Raw genomic sequence first — 27,601 nt, forward strand, 5'->3', positions numbered from 1 at the left:
AAAATAAAAAATAAAACAGGTTAGGAATATAGTTCAGTGGTAGAGTGCTTACCTAGCATACACAAGTCTGTGTGTTCAAGCCCCAGTACCCCAAACAGGAGGGTATAGGGGAACATAGCTCAGTAGTAGAGGACTCCTGGATTCAATACCACACACACACCAAAAAAAAAAAAAAAAGATAGATACTGGTAATGTGTGGTTATACATACAAAGGATATGCAAGAAAACAATATGTTAAAGTGGGAGGAAAACATTCTATTGTATCAAAGCTTTGAATGTAATATAGAGTGCCTGTATTTAAAAAGTAAATGAAATAGCATAAAAAGTGGAGTGTGTATATTATATACACTTTTATATCAGCTTTTAAAATCTAAATAAAACATAATTTGCCAGAAAATATGTACTATCAAAATCAACTCAAAGAGAAACTGATAATCATAAAATAAAGAAGTAAAGAATTATTCCTAAAAAAAGATATTGGCCCAGACAATTGTACAGGCCAATTCTACCAAAACTTCAGAATGCAAATAACCTCTGTGGATTAGAAAGTTTTAAGGAAAACAATCCTAATCCATAAAAATTAGAAGATATGTTGTTATTAGGGCCATTAATGATCAAAGAATCTTTTAAGATCAACAGTCTTACAGTACAATTTAATTGTCTTATTTTCAGGTTCACCAAGCTGGTCTAACCTGTGATTATTCAGAACTTCCTCACCATATCAGCACAGAGCAAGAAATTGAGTACCTTATTCAGTCTGTATATTGCTTACTGAAAAGTTTACCAAAACCTACTCTTGTGACAATTGCAAGGTAAGTGCAGTAAGCTCAATAACGGCCCACCAAAGACATACATGTCCTAATCTCTGGACCTGTGAATATGCTGCCTTATTGTGGTAAAGGGAATTTGAGTGTGATTAACTAAGAATTTTGAGATGAAGAGTTTATCTGTGTAAACCAGTATTATCACAGGATCCTAAGAAAAGGAAGGCAGAAAGATCAGAATCAGAGAGAGAAAAAGCTTGGAAAGTGCTATGCAGCACCTTTGAAGGTGAAGAATGGGGCCACAAGCTGAGAATGAGGCAGCCTCTGGAAGCTAGAAAAGGCCAGGGAACAGACTCTCTCCAGAGCCTACAATATGTATTAAAACACTAGACCAGATGCATCTTTAGCATCACTAGCATAGCAGTTACAAAGGCAGACAGATAACCACATGCTAAATACTACCAATAGCACTACCACGATGATGTGATTGTTCTCATTATTGAATAGCTTCTTAATAAAGGCCTTACCTTAAAAGTCCAGTATTAATTCACAGAGTAGTTGCACTCCTGGAAAATTCGTTAATATCTAATCCATTTTCAAAAAATACAAGTGTTAAATTCTAGGCTCAAAAATTTAAAAATTGGTTTCTCACTTGGTGAATGCTCCATGATTTTGGAAAAGTACACAGGACATAGGGATAATTATTCATATTGCAGGACTGTTGAAAGCATCCCAACAGTTTAGCCCTCTTCCCCCAGTCTCTTGAATGTCAATAATATTCCTCTAGTCACTATGTCAATCAAAAATATACCTACAAATTTCCAAAACCCCCTCTTGGGGGTAGCTCCCATAAAGTACCATTGCAGTAGTGTTTAAAAGAATTTAGAAATCACCACCACCACCACAGAGCAGGGATCAAATCTAGAGCTTCATGCTTGCCTGACAAGTACTCTACCACTAAGCCACAATCCCAGCCCAAAAAATTTGAAAGCCATTGAATACCCTTATTAAAGCTTATAAGTAAAGCTTTTACATAAGATACTTTTAAGCAGGTCTTTTTTTTTTTTTTTTTAAATCTGTAGATAGTTTCTAATTGGAATTTACAATAGCTAGGCCACAGCAATAGCCCAAGGGTCAATCAGAATGCACTGTGTAAAAAAGCCCAAGAGTAAGGCCATGGTTTATGAAATGAAGTACTGGACAGTGTTGAGAAATCCTTGTGATCTGTTCACTGAGGAGTGACCACTTTCATTTTGGAGTATATGAAGACAAATTAAAGCAGATACAACATTCTAGTGCTTTCAAGTTAGCCAACAAGGCCCAGTTAGATTGACCTCCACAAACTGAGGGTCCTACTAAGCCAGAAATTTTGTTTCAGGAACAAAGTAGGAGATAAATTTCTCTTTTAACAAAAGCCTGCTATTGTTTCATGTACAGCTAAGACACTGTGGTCCTATGAATCTGCAGTTTAAACAGTTTTCATTCCGCTAGTTGAGGCTTGCTGGGCTATCTTCATTTTGTTAGTTGTTGAATCCAAGATGACATACCCCAAAACTGGAATTTAAGGCAGAGGCCTCTACTGAAGCCAAAGGTTTCCACTGTGTAAAAGAGCCCAAGAGTAAGCTAAGAGCTGATTTTCTTCTTCACATTCCATTCTTCCTGACTGGGAGAATTCCTTGTATGACTTGTGGAAAATAGAGCATATACCATATTGATTCTTACGGGTTTTTTTTTTTTTTTGGCAATGGGGGGATTGAACCAAGGGCCTCACACATGCTAGGCAAGCACCTTATCACTGTGCTACATCCCCAGCACTACTACACTTTGAGATATAGAAGTAACAACAGTATATTGATTGTACTGACCTAAACAGTTCCATCCACCAAGTTACTTTTGTTTCCCTTCCAAACCATATTAGCTAAATCTAGGAGCCCCTACCTCCATCAGAATTGGCAAGTTGTTGACTTGGCCACTTGTATCCAATAAAGCCATAAACATTTGAGTCTTTTCCCTTCTCAGACATCACCCTAGAATACTCAGGTTTCCAGCCCTGATAAGGAAACCTTACTCTTTAAAGAAACTGTGGCTGTGGTATAGAACTGAAGGAAGTGGTTTTATGCCATTCAACAAGAAATAGTTCGTTTGAGCTGTATGGTGGCTGCTCACCATTCAACCCAAATCAACCAACAAAAATTCCTCTCCCAACACTTTAGGTTCATCTAAAACACTGTATCGAGTGATACCATCTACTTCATTATATGGAAAGGATGACTTTTGTATGAATTCTCTGATCATCCTTGAGAGACTCCTCAACCCAGTAGTCTTCTGATTTAAGCGGGTCTTTATCCATATGTGTAACTTAGTATTTAAAAATTTAACACTTTATTTATCATTTATTTATTGTGTCTTAAATGTTTACATCAAGCCTCAAAACTAACACAGTCACCAGAGAATGAAATGAGTTTGTTAGAGGTCTTACAGATTATTTCTTTAATATTATTTTTTAATCTCTAATAACAAATGCAAAGAAGTAGACTGCTAATTCCAGTTTCTTCCAAAAGGATTTCCTATGCCACTTTCTCCATTCATACTCTAAACGGTTTTCCTCACCCCAATCTAGAACAAAGAGTCACTGATCAAATCTTTTCACATCTTAATACTGTAATTGTCAGTAACATTGTAGCTGCTCAGTGCAACTCAAATTGTTTTTAGGGAATTCTAAAAAGACTCCCAAAATACAAATTGCTGCCCACCCCACTTTGCTCCATTCTCCTTCATCCTACATAGGAAATTAATCCTAATGTCATCAAATTCCGGCATTTCATTTTGGACCAAGCCATGGATCCTTTCCATTTATGGGATTAACAAATTGTTTGAAGAAGTAGAACCCTTTCATCAACTAGAAAACCTTTACCCTACTCATTTCTAGCCCTAGCGTAAACATAATAAAAATAAGAAAGACACCCAGTCACTGAGATGATAAATTCCTGTGCCCTACAGCAACATCTCCCTTTCAGGGAAGAGTAGTAGTTAGTAAGCACTTAGGATCACATCACATGGTTTGAAACCTGTCACTAGCACTTACTTACTAACTGTGTGACCTTGCACAGGTTAATCCTTCTTTGTTTTAATTTCCTTTATAGGGAGGTAATTGTACCTGTTTTATAGAATTGCTGAAAAAATTAAGGAACAAAATTCATGTAAAGTGCCTGACAGGGTAATTATTTATTAACTTTCAACTGTTGAAAGAATTGAAAACACCTACATTTCTATTTTACATTGAAATCAACACATGCAGCCTCTTCCTTCTTCACAGTGTGGTTTTTATCTTATATTTGTGTATATTTTTTCTCTTTTTTGTTCTTGGTTCCAGGTCAAGTCTGGATGATTACTGTCCTTCTGAACAAGTTGACACCATTCAAGAAAAGATCCTCAGTGTGCTGCACTCCCTTTATGGGACTCTAGACACTCACCTGGTATATTCAGCAGAATATTCTACGTCTTGAAATATACAAAACACTAGGTTCTTGTTACATCCTATTATAGTAATAGAGTTTTCATTAACTTATTTGTAAATAAGTCTTCCAGAGAACACTTTTTATGTTACTATCACTTGAAATCTTTCAGATATTTTAAATCTTCAAATATCAATTGAACAAAGGCAGGGTTTTTTGGGTTTTTGTTTTGTTTTGTTTTGTTTTGTTACATCAAATCCCAACTGTTGCTTATCTTTCTTTTCTTTATTGTCTTTATTTATGAGGATTTTTTTTTCTTCTCCTTCTTCCCAGGTCAATTGATCTGTATGAGATTCATTCTTATATTTATTTATCCATTCAACCAGCTGACATTTATTAAGCATTTATGTGTGCCAGACATTAACAAGTGCGGGTGTGTGGTAATGAACAGAAAGGCCCTGCCCTTTTGGAAGAGGTAAATGAGAAGCAAATTATGGGTCATGAACAATGTTATGAGAGAAAGAACAACCACAAACATATCTTAGGCATGCTCTTAGTACTCAGAATATTCTGGACATTATAGAAAGTAACATTCGCAAAAGCTACTACCAAGAAAAATAAACCTTTACCAGTCCATGAAAATGTTACAGGAAGTTAGCCTTTCCAAGACTCTTGGGATTGTGGCCAGACAGTAATGCTCTCAGCATTGTGATTTTTTTTTTTCCAAAAATAGGTTTGTTGAGATATAATTCACATATCATACAATTCACATTTAAACTGTGCAATTCAATGATTTTTAATATACTTTTGAATATATGCAAAACCAATATCACAGTCAATTTTAGAACATTTTCATTGCCTCAAAAAGAAACCCTGTATTAGATACCATCACTCGATCCACCCATTTTATTCACTCCCTGCCCCCCACCCACCCCAAACAACCACTTTCTACTTGTTCTTTTGTGACCGCTTCTTTTATTTGGCATGTTTTCAAGGATCATCCATTGTGTACCACAAATCACAACTTCATTTCTCTTTATAAGTGAATAGTAGCATTGTGATTCTGATTTTTGGTTTGGGATTTTTTGCAGGACCGGATATTAAACTCAGGGGCACTCTACCACAAAGCTATATCCCCAGCCCTTGTTATTTTTTTATCTTGAGACAGGGTCTCACTAAGTTGCTGAGGCTGGCCTGGAACTTGCAGTCCTCTTGCCTCAGCCTCATGGGTTGCTGGGATTACAGACATTCTTCTCCCAGCCTAGCTTCCATCACTGTTTTATTAAAGAGGTCTGAACCTGGGGGTGGTAGTAGACACCTATAATCCTAGCAACTTGACAGGCTGAGGCACAAGGATCACAAGCTCTAAGCCAGCTTTGGCAACTTAGCAAGACCCTATCAAAATTCAAAAAGAATGAAAAAGGGCTGAAGATATAGCTCAGTTTTAGAGCGCTCCTGGATTCAGTCTGCAGTATTGGGGGTGATAGGGGCAGGGCCTGGTTGAATGAACTTTATTTACCAAACAAAAATTCACTTTTTGGGACTGGAGCTGTAGCTCAGTGGCAGAGTGCTTGCCTAGCATGTGTGAGGCACTGGGTTCAATCTTTAGCACCACATTAAAATAAACAAAATAAAGGTTTGATGTCCATCTACAACTACAAAAAAAAAAACCTTTTGATTTTGGTTTTGCTAACCAGAAAAGCACTTCAGGGATTTTTGCCCATCCTAATAGTCATTGTGGGTATCAGTTATCATTGTTCCATTTTATTTAAATGCCATTTTATTGACAGTCTGAGTTGATAAATTTTTAAATAACCCAGCTTGTTATGAAAAAGTAGAGAAAATTAAATCTTTAATTTTGACCTGCCATAAATACCCAAGGACACAATTGTCTCCCCACCAGCCTCCTCATAATACAACCAAACAAAATGAGTTCACCCCTTGATGAGCACAAAGCCAAAAAGCACAACCAGGAGATGAAAGAATCAAGAAAGGCTTGCTACTTGCAACAGCTAAGGAGAACACTAGAGATCTTATCTCAAAATAGTGCCTCTTATGGAATGAAGGGGTGTTACTGGAGAGAGGCTTGTGTGCACCTTCTGGGGGGGATTGTTATCATAGGTGGTAAGCACATTCCTGCACATGGCAGTTAGAGGTCAGTCTCTTCACAGGGTCCATGTTTGAAATGGTGGATGAGAGTGCCTCTGTGGTGGAGAATTTAACATTATGATATTATAATGAGCAAGTTTCACTCTAAGTCACCCTGAATAATAACTTGGTGATTTTGAGCTAGTTTAAAGTGGTTTCATGCGTTTTTTTCTCTGGGAAGCTTTATCTGAAACAGCAACAACAACAAACAAAAACACAGCTTGAAGGGATGTGTCTTCACCCCCCCTCCCACAACAAACAGGTGTTTACCCCTATGAGTTCCTGCCTAAAATAAAAATAAGATAACCCTTCTTGAGACACTCTTAATCATGGAAATTCTTATTTTCCCAATTTGCCAAAGCATCCTGCTCTTCAGTATGCCCTTTTTTAAGTAACCATTTTAACTACCATTTAATTTCACTTCTTTTAAAGGATAAAATGGCATGTAAAGACAAAAGAAAACAGCACTCATCCACAACTGTAAGTTTTATGTAGCTAAAATCATAGGGTTACCTAATTTTATGAATATTCAAGAACATATTACTATGGTCATTCAGTAGATGGCACCAGACCCCATTTTTCCACTGATTATGTATTCCAATGAATTTTTCTTATCACCAAGTTGATTTCCAAAGTCTGATGGTTTTGAATGCTTGTGTTGAATTTACTTAGCTTTCCAATTTGGTAAAATATTATATTCCAGAGAGGTTTATGTTCTTGTAAAAATCAGAATTGCAAAATTGTGCTATTTATTTATTTTAAATTATAGGCATAACTTTCATGAATAAATAATTTTATGTGCTAAAAGAAATTAAAAGATGTGTTTTGAAATTTTAAAGATTTTGGGGTTGTTTTTTTCTTTTTTCTTTTCAATGCTAGTGATTGAACCCAGGGCCTCCCACGTTGAAGACAAATACTCTCCCACTCAGCTACATCCCCAGTCCTAAAGTTTAAAAGATTTTAAATCAAACTATAGCACTAATTAATTGCTTCTGATCACAGTATGTTGATATCATTGATCTTATAAGTCTGAAACTCAAGTGTGATTCATCATTGCTTTAATTCAAGCTGAATAAAACATCAAATTCTGTTACAGGAACACTCAGATTGTTTAATTCTCTTGTTCTGTGATTGTGTCTTTGAAGAAAAAAATTTAGTCCCCGCTTGTTGAATAAAACCAGATTAGTAAATTATGTTTCTGCACATTCCAAATAGGAAGATATTTACTCAAGACATTCTTCTTTTGCATTCTAAGTACATATCAGGGAAACATATACAGATATCATTAAAAAGTCCAGCCTTTGCTAATACTCTTGAGTGATAATTTTATTAATTAATCTGAGTGATAATTTAGAAATGATATCTGTAGATATCTGTCTTTATGTGTTCCAGGTTCCCATGAAGCTTAGTCAATATTTCTCAATCTTTATGTAGTAATCTCTTCTGATCTTTATTTTGTTTAGCAGTAGTAGTCCTGGATCACTGGCAGTTGATCCATTTTACTGCCAATTGTTCACTGTCAGTTTCAGGTGTGTGCATACAAAATTCTTTTCATGCACTATGTATTTTTTTTTTTTTACCTTTTATTTTGTTTATTTGTTTTTATGTGGTGCTGAGGATCGAACTCAGGGCCTTGCACATGCCAGGCAAGCACTTCACCGCTGAGCCACAACCCCAGCCCTGCACTATGTATTTTAAGAGAAAGTGCTTTTGTGAAATTCAAGTAGGTTTTGTTGGACTTCTTTCAGAAATACATTTTTCTTATATATTTAGGGCATACAATATGTTCTTACATATATACATAGTGAAATGATCAGTGTAACGAAGTAAATTAATATGACTACTCACATAGTGTTCGTGGTGGGGGCGGATGGTAAGAGCACCTAAAATTACTCATCCAGCAAAAATCCCAAATATTATTTTAACTAAGTCCTCACGTTGTATATTAGATCTCATCCTGCACACCTGCAATTCTGGATCCTTTAACCTAAACCTCTCCATTTTCTCCTCTCCCCTGCTCCCTGCTTATGATAACCACCGTTTACCATTTTTCTGTACCCCACTCACTGTTCACCTTTCTTCTTTTGGATTCCACATATAAGTAAGAGGATGAGCTTTATAAATCCCACTGTGCCCTGCACCCTTGCCCCCTTCAGTGGTAGCACTTCTGTTGTGCTGGTTCCTCAGCTCCTTATCCTAGATTGCCTCTGTACTTTCATAGTTCTGGTTGCATTCGTAGGACTACAGACAGCAGCACCAGACTTTCCCTTTACTCTCACTTGAGTTCAACAGATGAAGTTATGATGACAAAGGAGGTTTCCATGAACATTGAATTTTAGAAGTTCTCTGAGCAGTGAATATTCTGATTATATACTAGAAGGATGTGTCTATATTTCTGTAAATTAGTTAGCTGGCATTCTGCAAATTAGTACTTGGAAGTTTGGTTCCTATAATTCAAAAACAGGTTAAGACAAGGCTGAGGCAACACGATTTCACTTCTTTTGAGAGCCTTCCCCAAATAACCAGCCTACAGCTACTTCTATCAGGTAGAAGCATCCCTACCATGACTTCTAATTTCAGTACCACTCTTCCACAGCAGTAAGCTCTTTGAAGCCTACTGAGCAGCCTTCAGCACTGCTTAGAGGCCATGGTACTCATTTAAGGTGAGTTATGGCCAGATCTAGCCAAGTAAGACACTTCATGATAGAAATATAAATACAATAGAGCATAGTAGCATAGAGGCCAACTCCTGATTCCAGTGCCCCCTTCTCTTTGTTCTAGCTGTGAGACCTCTTTAAGTTTCAGCTGTCCCCCACCTTTTTTTTTTCCCACCAGTACTGGGGATTGAATTCAGGGATGCTTTGCGACTGAGCTACATCCCCAGCCCTTTTTATTTTGAGACAAGATCTCACTAAGTTACCCAGGATGGCCTTAAACTTGCAATCCATCTGCCCCAACCTCCTGAGTTACTGGGTTTTCAGGAGTATGCCACCATGCCCAGCTTCAGTTTCCCCAATACAACTTCACCCATCAGGATACTGTGAAGAAGAATGCACATAAAGCCCCTCACACAGGAATCTTTCAGTAAACACTAGCTATTTACAAATTCAGCCCTACATAGAATACCCTGTGATGTCTGTACCAGGTCCCAGCTGCTCTTCTCATATCTCTCCTCTGAATACTAATTTCTTAAATCCCCCCAGGAGTTATCATGATAGTTCTATGAATAGCAGAATTTCAAGAGGTAGACCCTTTCTCATAAGGAAAGAAGTAACAGAGGGCTTTAAGCAGAGTTATTCATAATTTAAAACTTTCTCTTTCATTTGGTGCAAGCAAACCATTTACTCACAATTTTTAATCTTTTTAAATATTTTTTTAGTTGTTGAACCTTTATTTTTTATTTATTTATATGCGGTGCTGAGAATTGAACCCAGTACCTTACACATGCCAGGCAAGTGCTCTACCACTGAGCCACAACCCCAGCCCATGATTTTTAATCTTTACTTATGTAGTCAGAGAGGGTCAGGTGTTCATGATGTTATCTCTTATGGATTAGGTAAGACCTAATAGGAACCATGTTTCACAATACTGTGTAAGCATGACCCAAAAATACACTTAGTTTGAATTTCTGCCTAAAATTTAAAATCTAACATTAGATACTAATATCCAAAAAACTGTGTATATATAGTTTTGATTCCTAAAAATATATAAGGGAGTGACACTTATTCCTCTCTTTTGAGAGGAATAGAAATACCTTCTGTTATACCTCAGCCTTGTCTGCACTTATACACCTTCCTGGGCAAGGAAGAATAAAAGAGAATTTCAGGATGCCTTCTTGTAGAAGTACGCATTCTCCCAGGCCGCAGGTTTTCGAGGGCCGACACCATGGAAGAGGCTTACAGTTGCTCAGTGGTGCCAGTGGATGACAGTCTCTAGGGTGCAGCATTAGGAAGCTGTTGATGACAGACTTAAGCCATATTCTCTAACATCAGTTTTATTATTAATGAGGATATACATGTATCTCCATCTGCCTAAATGTGCCAAGTTCTAAGTTATTTAGAAACTTAGTGGAGAATATTGATGATGTCCATTGAGCTTCATTCAACCTCAACATGACCATATTTGCTTGTTAAATACTTTCTAAATTTTTTCAATAGTTTATAAGCTGGTTTTAAAGCATTTTAAAAAGTTTATAAATTTAACAGCTCTTTGGAATCCTAATGAAAAAGGAGAAAATGCTTTGACTGAATTACTCCAGAACAACATATCTCCCCTAAATAATCTGTTTTTCTGCTATGCGATATAGATATTTTTTAAACTTTTAAGATTTTTTTGCTTTTAAGTGTTTTTCTTGGATGTCAGACTCATCATTTAATTTTTATTTGACATCATTCTAAGACAACACAGCATCCTAGCAGGATTACTATATAAGCAACAACCAGTTATAAAATATCATAGAAAGAAGATTTATTTTGAAGACTTAAAAAAGTCTTTAAAAAAAGATAACTGAATAAACTAACTAGACTGTATAAATAAAACTTTATAGTAAAGTTGGTAAAGATTGTAAATGAAGAAAAAAACTTGACTATGGAAAGATATTTTGTTCCTGTGTAAGAATTAATATTGATTGTAAAGATGTCAATGCTACCTATATCAAACTCTACATGTAATTTCAGTAAATAAACCAAGGAGGTCTTTTTTGTTGTTATTTTGTTGTTTAGGCAGTGGTGGGGATTAAACCCAGAGGTTCTTCCTAGCTACACCCCCTGCCTACTTATTTTATTTTTGTTGTTATTCCATTTAATTATTTCATCATTTTATTTTATTTGTGTTATGTTATGTTATGACAAGATCTTCTTAAGTTTCCCAGGCTGACCTTGAATTTGCAGCCTACCAAGTTTCCAGGATTATAGGCATGTGCCTGCCACTACAGCCAGCTGGCGATTGTATTTTAACTAATGAAACTGATTCTAAAGTTCAGATGAAAAAATGATGCAAGGAGAACCAGAAAAAAAAAATTAAAATACCAGTTAATAAAGGGATTAGCACCACTAGGGAGTAAAATACATTATGAAATTATATTAATTAAAGCAGGATAGTACTGGCAGATGAGCAAACATGAATGAAAAAGAACAGGATCCAGAAATAGGCCTAAATTAGTTAAAGTAAGAACATCTGGCTTAACAAAAATGAAACAACAGCTCATACAAAATGAAAATTATTTCTCATTTTCAAAAAGTCTAATATGTGTCTCTGCTCAGCAGACTCTCCTCTAAGCAATAATTCTGGACTCTTTGAATCTTTGGCTCTGCCATTCTCAACATGTAGTTTCCAAGGTTTTCCTAGAGGATACTTCATCTCACCTAGCATAAAGGTGAAAAGGATGGAGGATTACCTTTGGGAGGCCAGCATGTGCCTGGCCCATCAATTCCTCACTGCAAGGGAAATGGAAATGCACCCTGTTAACGTGCCCAGAAAAAGAAGGGACAGATTTGGTAAACACCTAGCACTCTCTTCCACAAAACCCAACTATATAGTAAAATTTTATATATAACAAAAGTGGCATTTTATATCAGGGGAGAAAGATAAATTATTTCATAAATGATGCTGAAGAACTAAAGCTGGGGCTACAGCTCAATGATAGTGCATTTGCCTAGTATGTGTGAGGTCCTTGGTTCAATCCCTAATTCTGGGGGTGAGGAGGACTAATTGTCCCAGTTGTCCTAGAAAAAAATTAAAAATAGAATTGAACTCCCAATCCTCTCCTTACAACAAAATCAATTACAATTGAATCAAGTTTGAATAAAATGAAAAGTAAGACGGAAACTATTATGAGCCGCAGGGGAGAAAAGGGAAGACCTTTTATAAATAAGCATGCCTTTTCATTTAATTTTCTTTGAAGATTCAAAGGAATATGGGGTTCAAGATTATTTAAAATATAACTCTCCTAGGCTTCACAATCCTACTGCTTCCCTTTTAGTATTGTGATATTACTAACATTTTTATGATTATGTTCTGAGGCTAACAGGCAGCATAGTCCGCCCTCCTACAGCAAGAAATGAGGGGCTAATTAAAATTGGCCGTGAAACCTTCTTAGCATTCAAAGCATACCCTGAGTTGGTAATTGCCTGGTGTGCCCTCTAGGAAAGTTCACAAATGTCAGCAACCTCCACAATCCTTCCCGAGGCCAGTGCTTTCCCCTTCTGCTTGTACTTCCTCCTAGATCCTCAGGTGAAAGTTTTGTGGTTTAGATGTGAGGTGTCCCCCAAAGGTCATGTGTGAGACAACGTAAGAAAGTTTAGAGGTAAAACAATTGGGTTATGAGAGCTTGTTAAGTCTAATCAGTGCATTTATCTACCGAATGGATTAACCGGTTGGTAACTATAGGCTGGTGGAGTTTGGCTTAGAGGAGGTAGGTCACTGGAAGCGTACCTTTGGGGTTTATATTTTGTCCCTGTGAGGGAGCACTCTCCCTGCTTCCTGATTGTCATATCTTGAGCTGCTTTCCTCCACCACACCCTTCCACCATGATGTTCTGCCTCACCTCAGACCCAGAGCAATGGACTGAGACCTCTGGAACTGTGAGCACCAAATGAACTTTTCCTAAAATTGTTCTTGTCAGGTCTTTTGTTCACAGTGGAGAAAAACTGACTAAATCATCTTAGTCAATGAGCTGTCACAGCAAGCCATAGGTTATTAGCATCCCTCTTAGACCAGCACGAAGTTACTGTTGCCCCCTGACCAGGTCGTCAGCAAATTTTAAAATCCCATCCTGAGAATCTACCTTCTAGGACCATCTCTGGTGCCATCTAAAAACAGACACTGAGGCAAGGAAGGATCTGAGTGCATGTAGTGTACTTGGGAGATGATATCAGGAAGTGAGAGAATGACATTGAGATAGGAAGGTAGCAAAGGGGTAGGTCAATGGTAGAGCACTTTCCTAGCATTAGTGAAGCCCAAAGTTTACTCCCAGCACCACAAAAAATAAAGGTAAATTTAAAAAGGTATATTAATAAGATTAACTGAGCTCTAGTCAGCAGAAGCTCGGTTCTACTAAGGACTCTTGAAGAATTGGCAAGGACATGCCATGTGTTCAGTCAGCTATTCAGGTTGAAGTCTATCAGTGGTAAAAGCTAGACTATTCAAGAAATAGTATTAGGATAATTAGCCATGCATTTCGGAGAAAAGTTGATCTTTTCCTCACACTATGAATAAAAATTACATATGTACTAAATATCAAAAATAAAAGTATTTTAAGACTGTATTTATGATTCTGGGAGTAGGAAAACCTTAAAAAAGAAAAGTTACAAGGAGAGAGATTAAATTTTAAATACGTTTAAATTTAAAACTTCTGTAAAAACTCCCAAACATGAAAAGTTAAACTATAAGTATAGAAAAGAACAAACTGAAAAAAAATATGTGGTAAAGCACTTGCCTAGCATGGACAAGGCCCTGGGTTCCATCCTTAGCACTGCAAAAAATAAGAAAAAGCATCTTCTAGATAGCTGAACACATGGAGGTTCCTGTAGAGTGTCAGGCTACAGAGGACATGGAAGCTCCTCATCCCTTCTCAATACCTAACCCTGTGCATCTCTTCATCTGTATCCTTTATTAAAAATCAGTAAATATGCCAAAGAATTTAGAGCATCATTTTTCATGGAGTACGCAAGAGTTCAAATTCCATTTGTTGTCTCTTTTACCAAAGTAAAAAGGGGGCATCAACCATCAACTTTGTGATAGGTGAGGAAAATATTTTTTCTTTTTCTCCCTTACAAAAGAAAAACTCAGTCATACTACTGACCAAGATGACAAAAACTGCAATGTTATATATAATGCTAATGCCATATTCAATGTCAAGTCAAAGAGAAAATCTAAGATTGGCAAGGAGTCAATTCACAATTTTTCTAAGCATGGAACCTGATGTGATTATGAACCTTACTGCCAATATTCACAATAGATGCCAAACAAAGACTACAGAATTCCTAATAACCTTAAAAAGAGACACTAAGAAATGAATAAAATATGAACAATGAGACTATGGCAAATAACTTTTAAGTTGTTGAGGTTACCCTAATAAAACTGTAGATCACTACATGAGACAGAGACAACGGTGGTCAATTTTATCATCAGATAAGGAAAATACTCCTCATTTAATAAATGGTACCATTTTTTAAAAGCTCATGCATATAAAATTAGGCAGCATCTGATGCATAGTAATTATTCAATAAGTGAAAGCTATTATTTAAAAAAGAAGAACAAAAACCTAAGATTAGGAGCTAAACCCATAAAATCTTTGAGGAAAACATAAGGAAAATCTTTCTGACATTGTATTTAGTAATCATTTTTGGGGAATAACAAAAACAAGAGTAATAAAGTAAAAATAGAAAAGTTGGACTTCATCAAAATTAAAAACTTTTGTACATCAAAGGACACCTGCAGTAAGGTTCTCCAGAGAAACAGAGCCAGTAAGTTAACATATAAAACACTATTAAAAGAGTTAAAATACAATCCACAGAATGGGAGAAAATATTTGTAAATCTTATGTCTGATAAAGAAGTAATATCCAAATGATGTAGCCACTGTGCAGAACAATTTGGCAGTTCCTCAAAAAGTTAAAAATGGAATTGCCATATGATATAGCAATTCTACTTCTCTGTATATACCCCAAAGAATTGAAAATAGCAACTGAAACAATACTTGTATTCTAACGTTCATAGTAGCATTATTCACTGTAGTCAAAAGGTGGAAACAAACCAAGATGTCCATTAACAGATGAATGGGTGAACAAAATGTGATGTACATATACACTGGGATATTATTCGTCCAAAATAAAAAGAAATGAAATTCTGATACATGCTACAACCTAATGAACCTTAAAGACATTATGCTAATGATAGGCAAGCATTCTACAACTCTGAGCTATCTCCAGCCTTTTTTGTTTTATTTTGAAATAGAGTCTCACTAAGTTGCCAAGGCTGGCCTAGAACTTGCAATCCATCTGCCTCAGCCTTCTGAGTCATTGAGATTACAGGTGTGCACTGCCATATCCAGTATAGAATCTGTACTTCTTAAGAAGGTCAGAAGTTATTTGGTGATATCCTAAAATTGTTGGGGGAAAGGTTTTCTTCGATACTAAACTACTGTCAGTTCAGCAAAATTACTTATGAAGGTTTGTGTGTGTGCATGTATGGTGATAGGGATTGAACTCAGGGCTTCAAGCATGGAAGGCTGGTCTTCTCATGCAAACATTTTAGTGTCTCTGCTTACCACATCTTCAGATGAGTTAACCAAGCCTTTCAGACAACAGAAAATATCTCGTCTCCCCGAATCAGAGTCTCTGCCTTATGGTGCCCGATTTGCTCCCATTGTGACCCCTTGGTCTTGAGCGTGGAATACTTCTACACTTGCCTCATAACAGTATACATAGAGTGCACTTGAGCAAATAAATTAATTCATGAAAACAGATCAAACCAGACATTAAAAAACATTGTGCTAAGTAAAATAAGCAAAACACAAATATTGTATGATTCCACTTATATGAAATACCTAAAATAGTCCAAGTTATTCTACAGAAAGTAGAGGTTGCCAAGGCCTGGGGAAAAGGGGTAATGGGGAGTTACTGTTTCATGGGTGCAGAGTTTCTGTTGGGGATGACAAAAAAAGTTTTGGAAATAGGTATGATGGCAGCACAACATTGTGAATGCATTTGATGCCACTGAACTGTACACTTAAAAATGGTCAAAGGGCTCAGGGTGTGGTTCAGTGGTAGAGTGGTAGAGGACCTGGATTCAAACCCCAGCTCTGCAAAAAAAGAAAGAAAAAAAATTAAGAAGTTAAAATAGTAAACTTTCTGTTTAATATGTGTATATGTGATATGTGTTAATGTCCATATACCAACAAAAACTCAACATAAAATTTCACTTGAAATATATATGTATTATCATAGTCATTAGCACTTATAAGTAATGTTTGTTTTTATCTCCCCAAGTTTTCTTATTGTAGTCACCCAAAACACATTGTGAGGAACCCATCATGGAGGAAATGAAGGGTCACCTAGATTGTCTGCCTTATTTGGGTGTATACCAACATGTCATCTTTTTTGCTCTTTGTGGGGAAAAGGAGCACTGCCACAAAATACTTTTGGGAATTCTTCAGGCTGATCAGGAAAACAATGAAGGGAAAGTACATATTACCACCATCAAAAGTGAAGCGGGAGGTGGGGAAGGTGCAGTGGCATACACCTGTAATCCTAGCAGCTCAAATGGCTGCGGCAGAAGGATCAAAAGTTAAAACCAGCCTCAGCAACTTAGCGAGACCCTGTCTCAAAAATTAAAAAATAAAAAAGGCTGGAGATGTGGCTCAGTGGTTAAGCACCCCTGGTTCAATTTCTGGTACCAAAAAAAACAAACGAGAAGGACATCACTACAGATGGACCTTATACATGTTAACTTCATGCCAATGAACTTGACAAGTTAGATGAAAAGAAAGAGTTCCTTGAAAAACACAATTTACCAAATTGACACAAAAGAAATTGAAAGTCAGAATAACTGCATTAATTTTAAAAGTTAAATTGACAATCGAAAGCCTTCCCTCAAAGCAAACTTCAAGCCCAGATGGTTACCCTTGGGAATTCTACCAAACACTGAAGAAAGAAATAATATTAATCTTACACAGACTACTTTAGAAGATAGAAACTGTTTCCAAGTCATTTTATGAAGCCAATATAACCCTGCCCAAACTTGACAAAGACAAAGCCGGCAAAGAAATTTGGAGACCAACATGTCTCAAGATGCAAAAATCCTTGACAAAATGTTAGCAAGTTGAAAGCAGCAGTACATAAAAAGGAAGGCTAATACATCATAATTAGGGTTTATTCCAGGGAGTCAAGCTTGCCTTAACATTTAAAATCAACTGATGCTATTTACTACATTAGCGGAATAAAGAAGAAAAATCATATAACCATCTCAATAAATGCAAAAATGCCTGTGACAAAATTCAATACCTTTCATGACTTAAAAACAAAAACTTCTTAATAAACTAGGACTAGAAGGGGAATTTTTTACCTATAATATTTTATTTTTCTTTTTTTCTATTTATATATGACAACGGAATGCATTATAATTCTTATTACATATATAGAGCACAACTTTTCATACCTCTGGTTGTATACATAGTATATTCACATCAATTTGTGTCTTCATACCTGTAGTTTGGATAATAATAATCATAACATTTCACAATCATTAATTACCTCATGCCTCCTCCCTACCCCTTCTCTCCTCTTTTAACCCCTTCAGGAGTTTCTAATTTTGAATTTTTGTGAATTTAATTTTGACTGGATTTGGAATGCCCAGTAACCAAACAAACAAAAGACCTTTACTTGTATATTTTATATATTATCAAGCAATATTTGAGTTTACATCTGCAATTGTTAAATTGAAATGATTTTAAGATTCACTTTGCATTATTTTTATATTCAGTGGGTTTTCTAGCTGAGATCAGTAAACTGTGAGGATTTCTAAACACTTAGTTAATTTTTTAGACATTGGCGAAAGTGATGTTTCTTTTTCTGTTCATCAGTTGCAAATTACAAATAAGTTTGATTTAATGCCTTTTTATGTAATAAAGAACAAAAGTAGCATACTTGCCACTAGAAAAAAATTAACAGACTCTGTGATTGACAGATTAATAATATCCCTCCCCTCATAGGTGCAGTTGGCCTGGATTCCACATAGCTGTTACATGGCAAGAGGGAATTGCAACTAATCCACTGACTTCGAGATAAGGAGTATCCTAGGTTATCCAGATGGGCCCAGTGGGGTCACGAGGGCTCTTGTGAAGACCATATATGATGTGAAGACAGCCAACCATGGCTGGCTCTAGGACATTAGGGGCCACCAGCCAAAGGATGAAGGCACGTCCACAGGTGCAAAAGGCAAAGAAACATTCTCCTCTGGGGCCTTTAAAGGAGAGGAATGAAGCCCTGCTGACACCTTGATTTTAGACCCATTTCAAACTTAAGACCACAGAATTATAAAATAATAAATTTGTGTTGTTTTAAGCCACCGAGTTCAGTAACTTACTACAGCAGTGTTGAGGCTCAGGAAACACCACCACAAAAGATAGCATTTGGACATGCTGAGCACTTTGAACTAAAGGAAATTGGAAATTGGAAGGCCTAAGAAGCTGGTCCCTCTGATCTTCCCTTGTTTCCCTTTCCCACAGTGCAGGGAGAAGCTTTTCTCTGAAGTTCCCTTATCTACCTAAAGACAGGATCTACCAAAAAGGAACACAATTGGCTTCAATCCTCTTACTGAAATTTCATTAGCCAAGCAAGATTAAACTCATCAGAGGAAGAGACTGCAAATCAAACATCGCACCTAGAGCCCAGCAAAATTTGTTCCAGGCAATTGTCTGTTGTCCAGATCTATTCTATTCATCTTCTCTAAAAATAATTTACTACCCCAATACACTGCCTATACCACCTCCCTTATTTTGTATTCCCCTTTGAAGACAGGAATATAAGTTTCTGAATCTCTTTGAGTTACTAGGTACTCACCTTCCTGTGCTGCCCTGTACACATAAGTAAATTGGTATGCTTTTCCCCTGATTAACCTGTCTATAAACCAGTTTGTTTCAGCAGACTTAAAAGACTTGAACCTTCAGAGGGATAGATTCCCTTTGCCATATAGGAAACTAACACAGAACCTTTGTGACTAAGCTACATAATTGAGTAGTTTGAACACAAGATGGCAATAGACTACTAGATTTATCAAAGGAATTCTTGAGTTTTGTGACATTGATATATCATAGAGGGCAATGATTTAAGTTACTTATAATAAAATTTTTTTTTAATAATTCTATCACATTTGCATCTAAGTTTTCTTCAGTCTTATTGATCAGTCACTTAAATTAGCCTTGCTAGATTTTTAAACTGATTTCTGATAATGATTTTTTAATGAACTATGAATAAAAGTCACTAGAATATGTGTCACAAGGATAGAATGTTATTTGTTTCCAGTGCCTTAAACACAAACAACATCCCATAGCAGACACCCAATAAATAATTGAATGAAAGAACATCTTGTGTCCAATTTGCATGTATAAATTGTCAAGTCTTTTCTCACATTAACCTGAATAATCTGGAACTTGAAAATCCTTTTATCCTGGGGCTGGGGATATAGTTCATTTGGTACAGTGCTTGCCTAGCATACACAAGGCTCTGGGTTCAATCCCTAGTACCACCACCAAAAAAAAAAAAAGAAAATCCTTTTATCCCAGATTTTCCAATTTAGCACCATTCTTAGATTACTCATTTATTCAAATGTGCTTACAACACATTCTTCTTTGTGCCAGACACAGCCATTTCTTGTAGTATAGAGCCCGTTGTGCCTTCCACCCAGGTGTGTCCAATTCAAACTCAATATCCCAGGCTCACTATTCACCACCCACCATGTGTGGGTGATTTGGAGGGATTGTGTGGTTGGGGCCACAATGGCCCAGATGTTAAACATGTTGGGATGCAGAGCCTCTCAGTGTTCCTCCTCTTTCTCTGTACTGTCTGGGCTCTTGGATGCTTTGCACTAGCTGCTCCCTATCATGGGGCAGGAGGCCTTCTCCCATCACCTTTCAAGCCCTCCAATCACAGAAAACATCCTCTCTGAAGAGCTCTTGCCAGCTGCAAGGAAGGAAAATGATTTTGTCTCTACCCTTTGTAGCTCTAAACTGGACTACCCCATAACAAAAGAGATCATCAAGAGAAAAGCAAACAGAAGTTTATTCAAAGGAATAACAAGAAATGAGTAAATTGCTAGGGTAGATCTCAAAAAAAAAAAGTCAAGTTTTTAAACATCAGAGTTAAATCCCATCAGTCTTTGAAACAAAGACGTGAATAAGGAATTGTCCAGTCAAGACAAGATGGCCAGGAAGAACATCATAAAGGTAAGACTTTTATGCAGATGTAATTTTTTAAAAATAATTCTGTGATTCAAACCCAGGGCCTTGCACATGTGCTAGGCAAGTGCTCTAACACTGAGCTCCATCCCCAGCCTGGTCTCCCTTTTCTTCCTAGTGAAGAGTGTGAGACACTCTTACAAATGGAATATTTTTTATAAGTAATTTTTATTTACTTACTTACTTAGTATTGGGAATACTATAGTCCCTCCACTGAACCACAACCACAGCACTTTCTTTCATTTTGAGACAGTGTCTTGCTAAGTTGCCCAGGTTGGCCTCAAACTTTCAATCATCCTGCTTCAGCCTCATGAGTCGCTGGGATTACAGTCATGTGCCATCAAGCCCAGGTTATAGATGAACTCTTTGCAGCTACTTCTGCATCTGCAATTTCTCAAAATAGCCAGGTGGAAATAATACCACAAGGAGGCATATTTAGGGGGTGGCATATTCTGGTTTCCTATGGTCATATTTTAGGGTGTTATATCCTGAGCCCCACCACAGTATACTCACTCCCTGGACATCTGGTAAAATCTGATTCTTTTGTTTTCTTCCTTTTAATGTTGTTTCACAGTTAGTTGTATGAAGTGGCAGGAGATTGTCATTTCCCTGTATTTTTTTTTCCTTTTTTGTATTCCCAGCACCAGTAAATATTGGGAACATAGTAAATGCTGCTGGAAGGAAGGAGGGAGGAATAAATGAATGAAGGAAGAAAGGGGGAGGAATGAAGGAAAGTCTGGGCCTCAGAAAATGATACCCCAAAGTATGGCACTCTACTATGCTGATTACTTCAAAACCTTGAAGAACTTAGAAAGCAGCAAATGCAGAAAGATGTTTTCTCCAAGTTCCCCTATCTGACTAAGGGAAGTTCATCCAGAAGGGATGCAATTGTCCCCGGCCTCAGAATTTCATCAAATTAAGAATATTAACTCACAGGAAAGGAGACTAAAGGTCTCTATCTCCTTACACTAAACACTCCATTTATTCTGAAGACTGCTGCCTGAGGTATCTTATTCACATAGCAAAATATCCTTTGTTCACTCTGTATTTCCTCCCCTCACCATGCCATGGCCCATGCATCCCTCTGGAGGCACCAGGTCCATATTCTTTCCTGTCACCACTTCCTCTCAAAAAGGCTATGCCCCTACTTTCTGTAGCTCAGAATGCTATTTAAGCTGCAACCATCTGGCCCTTCTTTGAGTCTCATTATTTTGTGTAGCACCCATACTCAAGCACATAAATAAACTAAATTTGTATGCTTTTTTTTTCCTGTTAATTTGTTCCAAGTACCAGTTTATTTCGGTGAAATCAATTATCAAACCTTCAGAGGGCAGAGGCAAAGTTCTTTTCATCACAATAGAAGGAAGTAAGGAGGGCAGGAGGGCTGTGCCAACACTGAACTCAGGCTGCAGATGGTAAAATAGCCATTGCTGATTTCTTGATATTTAAATATGGACCTATGCATATATTTTTAACCCAGAAAAAAAAAAAGAAGAAACAGGGTTATGTTCACTTGGGTATAAATTTCATTTGCAAATTTTGGGATAATAAACATAATGAGACCTAAAATCAATGTTGGTCTTCCTCTTTTAAAAAGATAAGGAAGGATTTAGAATCCAACTTGTAATATTTTTCTTCAAAAGAGAGTGATTTGCCACTCTTTAATTTGATAGTTTTTTTATGCTTCAAATACAGATTCAGACTTTAAATATTAATAAACCTCAGAAAGCAGGAATCAAATTCTCAACTCTTATGAATTAATTATCACAATTTTAAAACTCTAGTTTTACAAAGCATATCACCAAGTGCAAAACTGCTTTTTCAAATCATGTCTTCGTTTTGGTATTAATGCATGATTAAATGAAATTTTATGTGTGTTAAATTGAGTAGTACTACTGTTATTTGAAGCTTCCTGTTTCTTGGTATTGTATAATTGCAACTATACATTTTGCATTCAGTGATTATAATAATTATTATTTGGGGGCTGGGGGTACGGTCAGTGGTAGAGCACTTGCCTAGCATGTGTAAGGCCCTAGGTCTCATCCCCAGCACTGCAAAAAATAAAAAAGAATAAGAATAAGCTTTTATTTGTATCAAAGTGCTATATTTGAATACTGAAAAATATCAAATATTGTTAAATGTGATTTTAAAAAACACTTCCCTTCAGCCCCCACTCACCCCCACCATTCACCAAATAACAAGGTTTTTTTTCAGCTGTTTTCACTGATTTTACTCTCATTTCTAAATGTGTAGACTGCTATCTCTTGATTCATCTCTATCTATTGATTTCCAGTTACAGATAATACAGATTTTAGCTCACTTAAATTCTTTTTCTCCTTTTCATCATGTTCGATGCTTTCATAATTTTAATTGTGTACGTGCTCATATATGCATATGTAGTTTGCTTTTGAGCCAAGTAGCATGATTATATGTCCTTTCTTGCATAATGTTAGCGTTTTTTTCTGGACTTAATAATTGCCTCATTTTAAGATATTTTACTAATTTTTCTTAACCTTTGACTAAATATTTACACCCTTAACATCTCTGTAAAATGCCTTTTAATTAAATTTTAGAAGACATATTAGGTAATTGAAAATCCCACCTTTACCCTCCTGTCAGTCCCAGACTTTTCCTCCAATTCCCTATTCCAATCTGAGGGGTTTCATTGTGGGCTTGTTGCTTGGTTGGTGTATTGGAACTTCCATTTGCCTTCTTCCTGATAATTCTCTTTGTCTCTGTTGGATCCTCTGTTTCCACCATTCCATGTATTTCAAAATCCCAGTATTCTGCCTCTTAACAGAGTTCCTTAGTGTGAGAGTGGGTATGTGCCCAGCCTAGGCATGTATGTCTACACTTGGGCACACCCTCAAATATCTTCCTAAGAAAGGTGATTGGGAGGTAGATATTTTTGAAGACTTGTATGCCTAAATGTATCTTTTTTTAAACCCTTTTACTTGAGGGAGAGTTTGACTGAATACAGAATTCTTGGTTTTTAAAAAATCATTTTCCTTGGAAAATCTGAAGGCATAGCTCTATCCTTTTCTAAGTCTTCTCATTAATTACCTATCTCCCCTGCTCCCTACTCCCATCTGCAGCTTTTAGAATCTTCTGTTCTCCCCAGAGTTTAAAATTTCTTGATAATCAGCTTTCTGTTGTTGCTTTTATTATTTGTCAAAATTTTTGTTTGTGTGTTCTCATTTGTATTCATTGGGCTTGATTAACGCCCAAAAGGCTTTTTTTTTTTTTTTTTTTTTGATACCAGGGACTGAACCCAGGAGCACTTAACCACTTAGCCACATCCTGCTGCCTCAGCCTCCAGAGCTGCTGGGATTACAGGTGTGTACCACCATACCCAGCCCCAAAAGGCTTTTTTGAGAAGGAATTCCTGTTCCTTGGCTCTGGAAAGTTCTCTAATTTTATCAATACTTTTCTCTACCACTCTTTCTGATGCTTCTGTTAACTAGCTGTTAGGCCTCCTAGATTGATCATCTAATTTTTGTGTTTTCTTTTATTGTTCAATTATTCACCATCTTGCTCTATGTTTATATATCCTTCACTTTTCTCTTGAGTTTTCCATTTCTGTCATCTAATATTTATTTTCTTGGTGATTAGTTGTTGATATCCAAATATTCTTCTTTTTAAAACTACCATCTTAGTTGTTTTAGGGATATATAATCTTCCCTTACATCTCTGAAAATGGTATATGATTAGTTTTTGTCTATTTCTCTTCTCTATTCAGTCTTCTCTATTGAATTTTCTGAGTTCTTTTTTAAACTAATTTATTGGAATATAGCTATGTGATAAAATTCACCCATTTAAAAATTGTAGCTTGGCACAGTGGCACACACCCATAATCCAGCAGCTGAGAAGCCTGAGGCAGGAGGACCGTTCAAAGCCAGTCTTGGCAATTTAGCAAAGCCCTAAGTAACCTAGCGAGACCCTGTCTCAAAATAAAAAATAAAAAGGGCTAGGGATATGGCTCAGTGGTTAAGCACCCCTGGGTTCAACACCCAGTACCAAAAAGAAAAGAAAGAAATAATTGTTGTAAATATATTTTTTGAATTGTGCAACCATCATCACATTCCAGCTTTAGAATATTTTTATCACTTCAAAAGATCATGTGACCTCCATTCCCAACACCAGTCCCAATCTACCTGTATTCTGCTTTCTATTTGTGTACATTTGCCTTTTCTAGACATATCACTTAAACTGGATCATACAAAAACGTGTTCTGATTTCTTTCACTTCAAATAATATCTTCAAAGGCCATCTCTGCCGCAGCATTTATCAGCAGGAATTGTTGAAGGCTGTTTCATCGTATGCTTACAGCACATTTTGTTGTATCAGTCACCAGTTGACTAGACATTTGGGTTATTTCCACTTTGGGACAATAATGAACATCGTTGTGTCATTTTAATGTTTTATTTTCAACTCTATTTCGCACATTAAAAGGTTTTCCCCAGATATATGCTATTTTGGCAGACTGCTCATACTTAGCAAGAGAGACCCCAAAAGTTCTTCACATCTATGAGTATAGATGTGAAGGAAGGGAGCTAATGACGTTGAGGCTTCATTATGATTCTTTGGGTAAGAACCTCATGTGAGGTTTTTTGTTTTTTGGGTTTTTTTGTTTTGTTTTTTATCATTTTCTCTTGGGATATCTAAGTTTTTAGAGAGGATTCCTCCAGTGTCTTTACTAGAGGCTATAATCCTGGTTTCTGGTATTCTAGGAGCCAAGAGGAATTGGAAGGCTAAGATGTCATTAATTCTAGTACATAAAATTTTTGTTAACAGTCCTGTTTTCTAGAAAACCTCTACCTCCTTCAACTATGTGATATGCCCTCAAGACCAGAGACCTCAGTTTTATTTTCTTCTACTGGGGTAGCTACATGGAAGAGAGAAGATACAGAGATACTATTTCAATAGACTGCAGGCAATCCCTGTATTTCCAGCCCTACAATTATTTGCTCCTCCTGTTCCATTTTTAGAGTTTTCTGGTGCCAATTTCTGAGCCTTTGGGCTTCTGCAGCATAAAGTATGTTACCTTTCTACTTTGCCCACTGCCAGTTTAGGATTAGTTTTCTTGGATCCAGTAATCCATTTACCACTTTCCATCTACTTTTCTGTGTCCAAAATTTTTACTATTATTTTCTTTCCAGTTCTCACTACAGGCTTATGCTTTCATAAAAATCCTATAGTAGAGCCAGGCACAGTGGCACACGCCTGTAGTCACAGCCACACTGTAAGATCATAAGTTCAAGGCCAGTCTGAGCAATATAGAGAAAACCCCATCTCAAAACAAAACAAAAGCCTTTTACTCTTGTTTTTTGTAGAATTTTTGGAAGTATTAGAGTATTTCTTTAACCACTTTTAATAAAAATCTCAAATTAATTCTTAAATGAAAAATAAACTTTTCGATTCCAAATAATTTATGTAAATAAACTACCCTCCAGGAAGTATAACATAGCTCCATGCTTCTTAAACATCTGCTGTATGTAGTGACTTCCTTCCAAGAATACAAATGGGAAGGGATGGGGGTGGGAGGGATAACATCAGAACCAGGGAACTTAACACACATTCTCATCCAGCTCAAGTGAACATCAGTAGCAGATCACAGTGATAGTGCTATCTCTGATCTGATGTGAGGAGAGGGGCACCCCATCCCTGTAGTCTCCTTTCCCCAAACCCACAGCTCCAGACTAATCATGAGAACATGAGGCAAAACCAATAGAGGAACAATCTACAAAGTACCTAAACAGCACTACTCAGAACTGTCAAGGTCATCACAAGTAAGAGAAGTCCAGGAGGAGTCTAGGGAGACATGAGGAATCAATGCAAAGAGGAGTCCTAAATGGGATGCCAGAACAGGAAAAGGATCATTAGGTAAAAACTAAGGAAATCCAAATAGTTAATTAGATTTAGCTAGAAGTAATGTTTCAAAATGAGTTTGTTGATTTGTGACAAATATGCCATAGTAATGGAGAGACTGGATAGGGGCATGCAAGTACTCTTTATTATCTTTGCAACTTTTCTATAAACCTAAAATTATTATTTTAAAAAGTTTATTTAAAAGAGAGCCTCTGAACTGGGTGCAGGCATGCACTCCTGTAATCCCTTCAAGTCACGAGGCTAAGGCAGGAGGATTACAAATTGGAGGCCAGCTTCGACAACTTAGCGAGACCTTGTCTACAATTAAAAAATTTAAATAAAAGGTCTGGGGGTGTAACTCAGTGGTAAAGTGCTGCTGGAGTAAATCCCCAGTAAACCCTACCACCACCTCCACACACACGTACATAAAACAGAGAGAGAAGAACCTCTGCTATTTATCCTTCACCTATATTTTGTTATATTAGTAGCTTTTTAACAAAACAGTAACTCTGTAATATTGATATCTGTAAGAAGCAGAGCCTTCATGTTGGGCTTCTTCAAAAGATGTGGCTCAAGCGGTAGCACGCTCGCCTGGCGTGCGCAGGGCTCTGGGTTCAATACTCAGCACCACATAAAAAAATAAAAATAAAGATATTGTGTCCACCTAAAACTAAAAAATAAATATTAAAAAAAACTATGTTGGTGAGCCTTTGCTCTTCTATATGAATTTTAGGGACATTATTTCAAGTTTCCTGAACTTGGTATTTTGGTTGCTGTAACTTTGGCTTTATCGATTTATTTGAAGGAATTGACATCTTTATGATATTGAATCTTCCATCTAGTAATATGATATAACAATCCAGTGGGTTCAAGATGGCCACAAATTCTTTGCATCTCCTGCTATTAATAGGTGTAGTCTAGTCACCCACCTCTTGGATCTGGACTGACTTTGCTATTTGCTTTATCTAAAAGAATGTGACAGAGTGAATTTTGCAGGTTCCAGAGCTTGGGACACATGAAGTGACATAGGTTTTGTCTTTATTCTCTTGCAATGCTGCCTTTAAGCCCCCATACTATGATGAATCCCAGGATAAAAGGCCACATGGAGAGAAACCAAGCCATCCCTGCTGTCCCAGCTAAATTCAGCACCAGCCAATTGCCCTGTCAGCTGAATGCATCTGCATCAATGAGCACAAGTGAAACAGCAGAGAGCTATTGATCAACCCTTAGAACTACACGATATGACGAAGTATTGTTGTTTAAAGCTACTAAGTTCCAGGATGTTTTATCCCACAACAATGACTAACTGAAAGAGAAATTGGTACCTAAGAGTGAGATGCTGCTATAATAAATGTCATCATATGGAGTGTTGGCTTTGGGACTGGGCAGTAGCAGTAGATATACTCTGGAACA

The 27,601-nt window shown here is 36.8% G+C and overlaps 1 protein-coding gene across 3 annotated transcripts in view; it reads left to right on the top strand.

The window, feature by feature from the left end:
- C5H5orf22 (chromosome 5 C5orf22 homolog) overlaps nucleotides 1–19,177 on the top strand; it is a 30,192-nt gene extending 11,015 nt beyond the window's left edge. For 2 of the 3 annotated variants that reach the window (XM_071612634.1, XM_071612635.1), the window contains exons 8-10: nucleotides 673–812; nucleotides 4,138–4,240; nucleotides 18,077–19,177. In XM_071612634.1, the coding sequence (XP_071468735.1) occupies nucleotides 673–812; nucleotides 4,138–4,240; nucleotides 18,077–18,133 (300 nt within the window). In that variant the 3' untranslated portion in view covers nucleotides 18,134–19,177. Of the gene's footprint in view, nucleotides 1–672; nucleotides 813–4,137; nucleotides 7,455–18,076 lie in introns of those variants that run through there. The other variant, XM_027936192.2, reaches the window with a different exon arrangement.
- The last annotated feature ends 8,424 nt before the right edge of the window (nucleotides 19,178–27,601 follow it).

The sequence above is a fragment of the Marmota flaviventris genome, chromosome 5 (assembly GCF_047511675.1).
Source record: "Marmota flaviventris isolate mMarFla1 chromosome 5, mMarFla1.hap1, whole genome shotgun sequence".
NCBI lineage: Eukaryota > Metazoa > Chordata > Mammalia > Rodentia > Sciuridae > Marmota > Marmota flaviventris.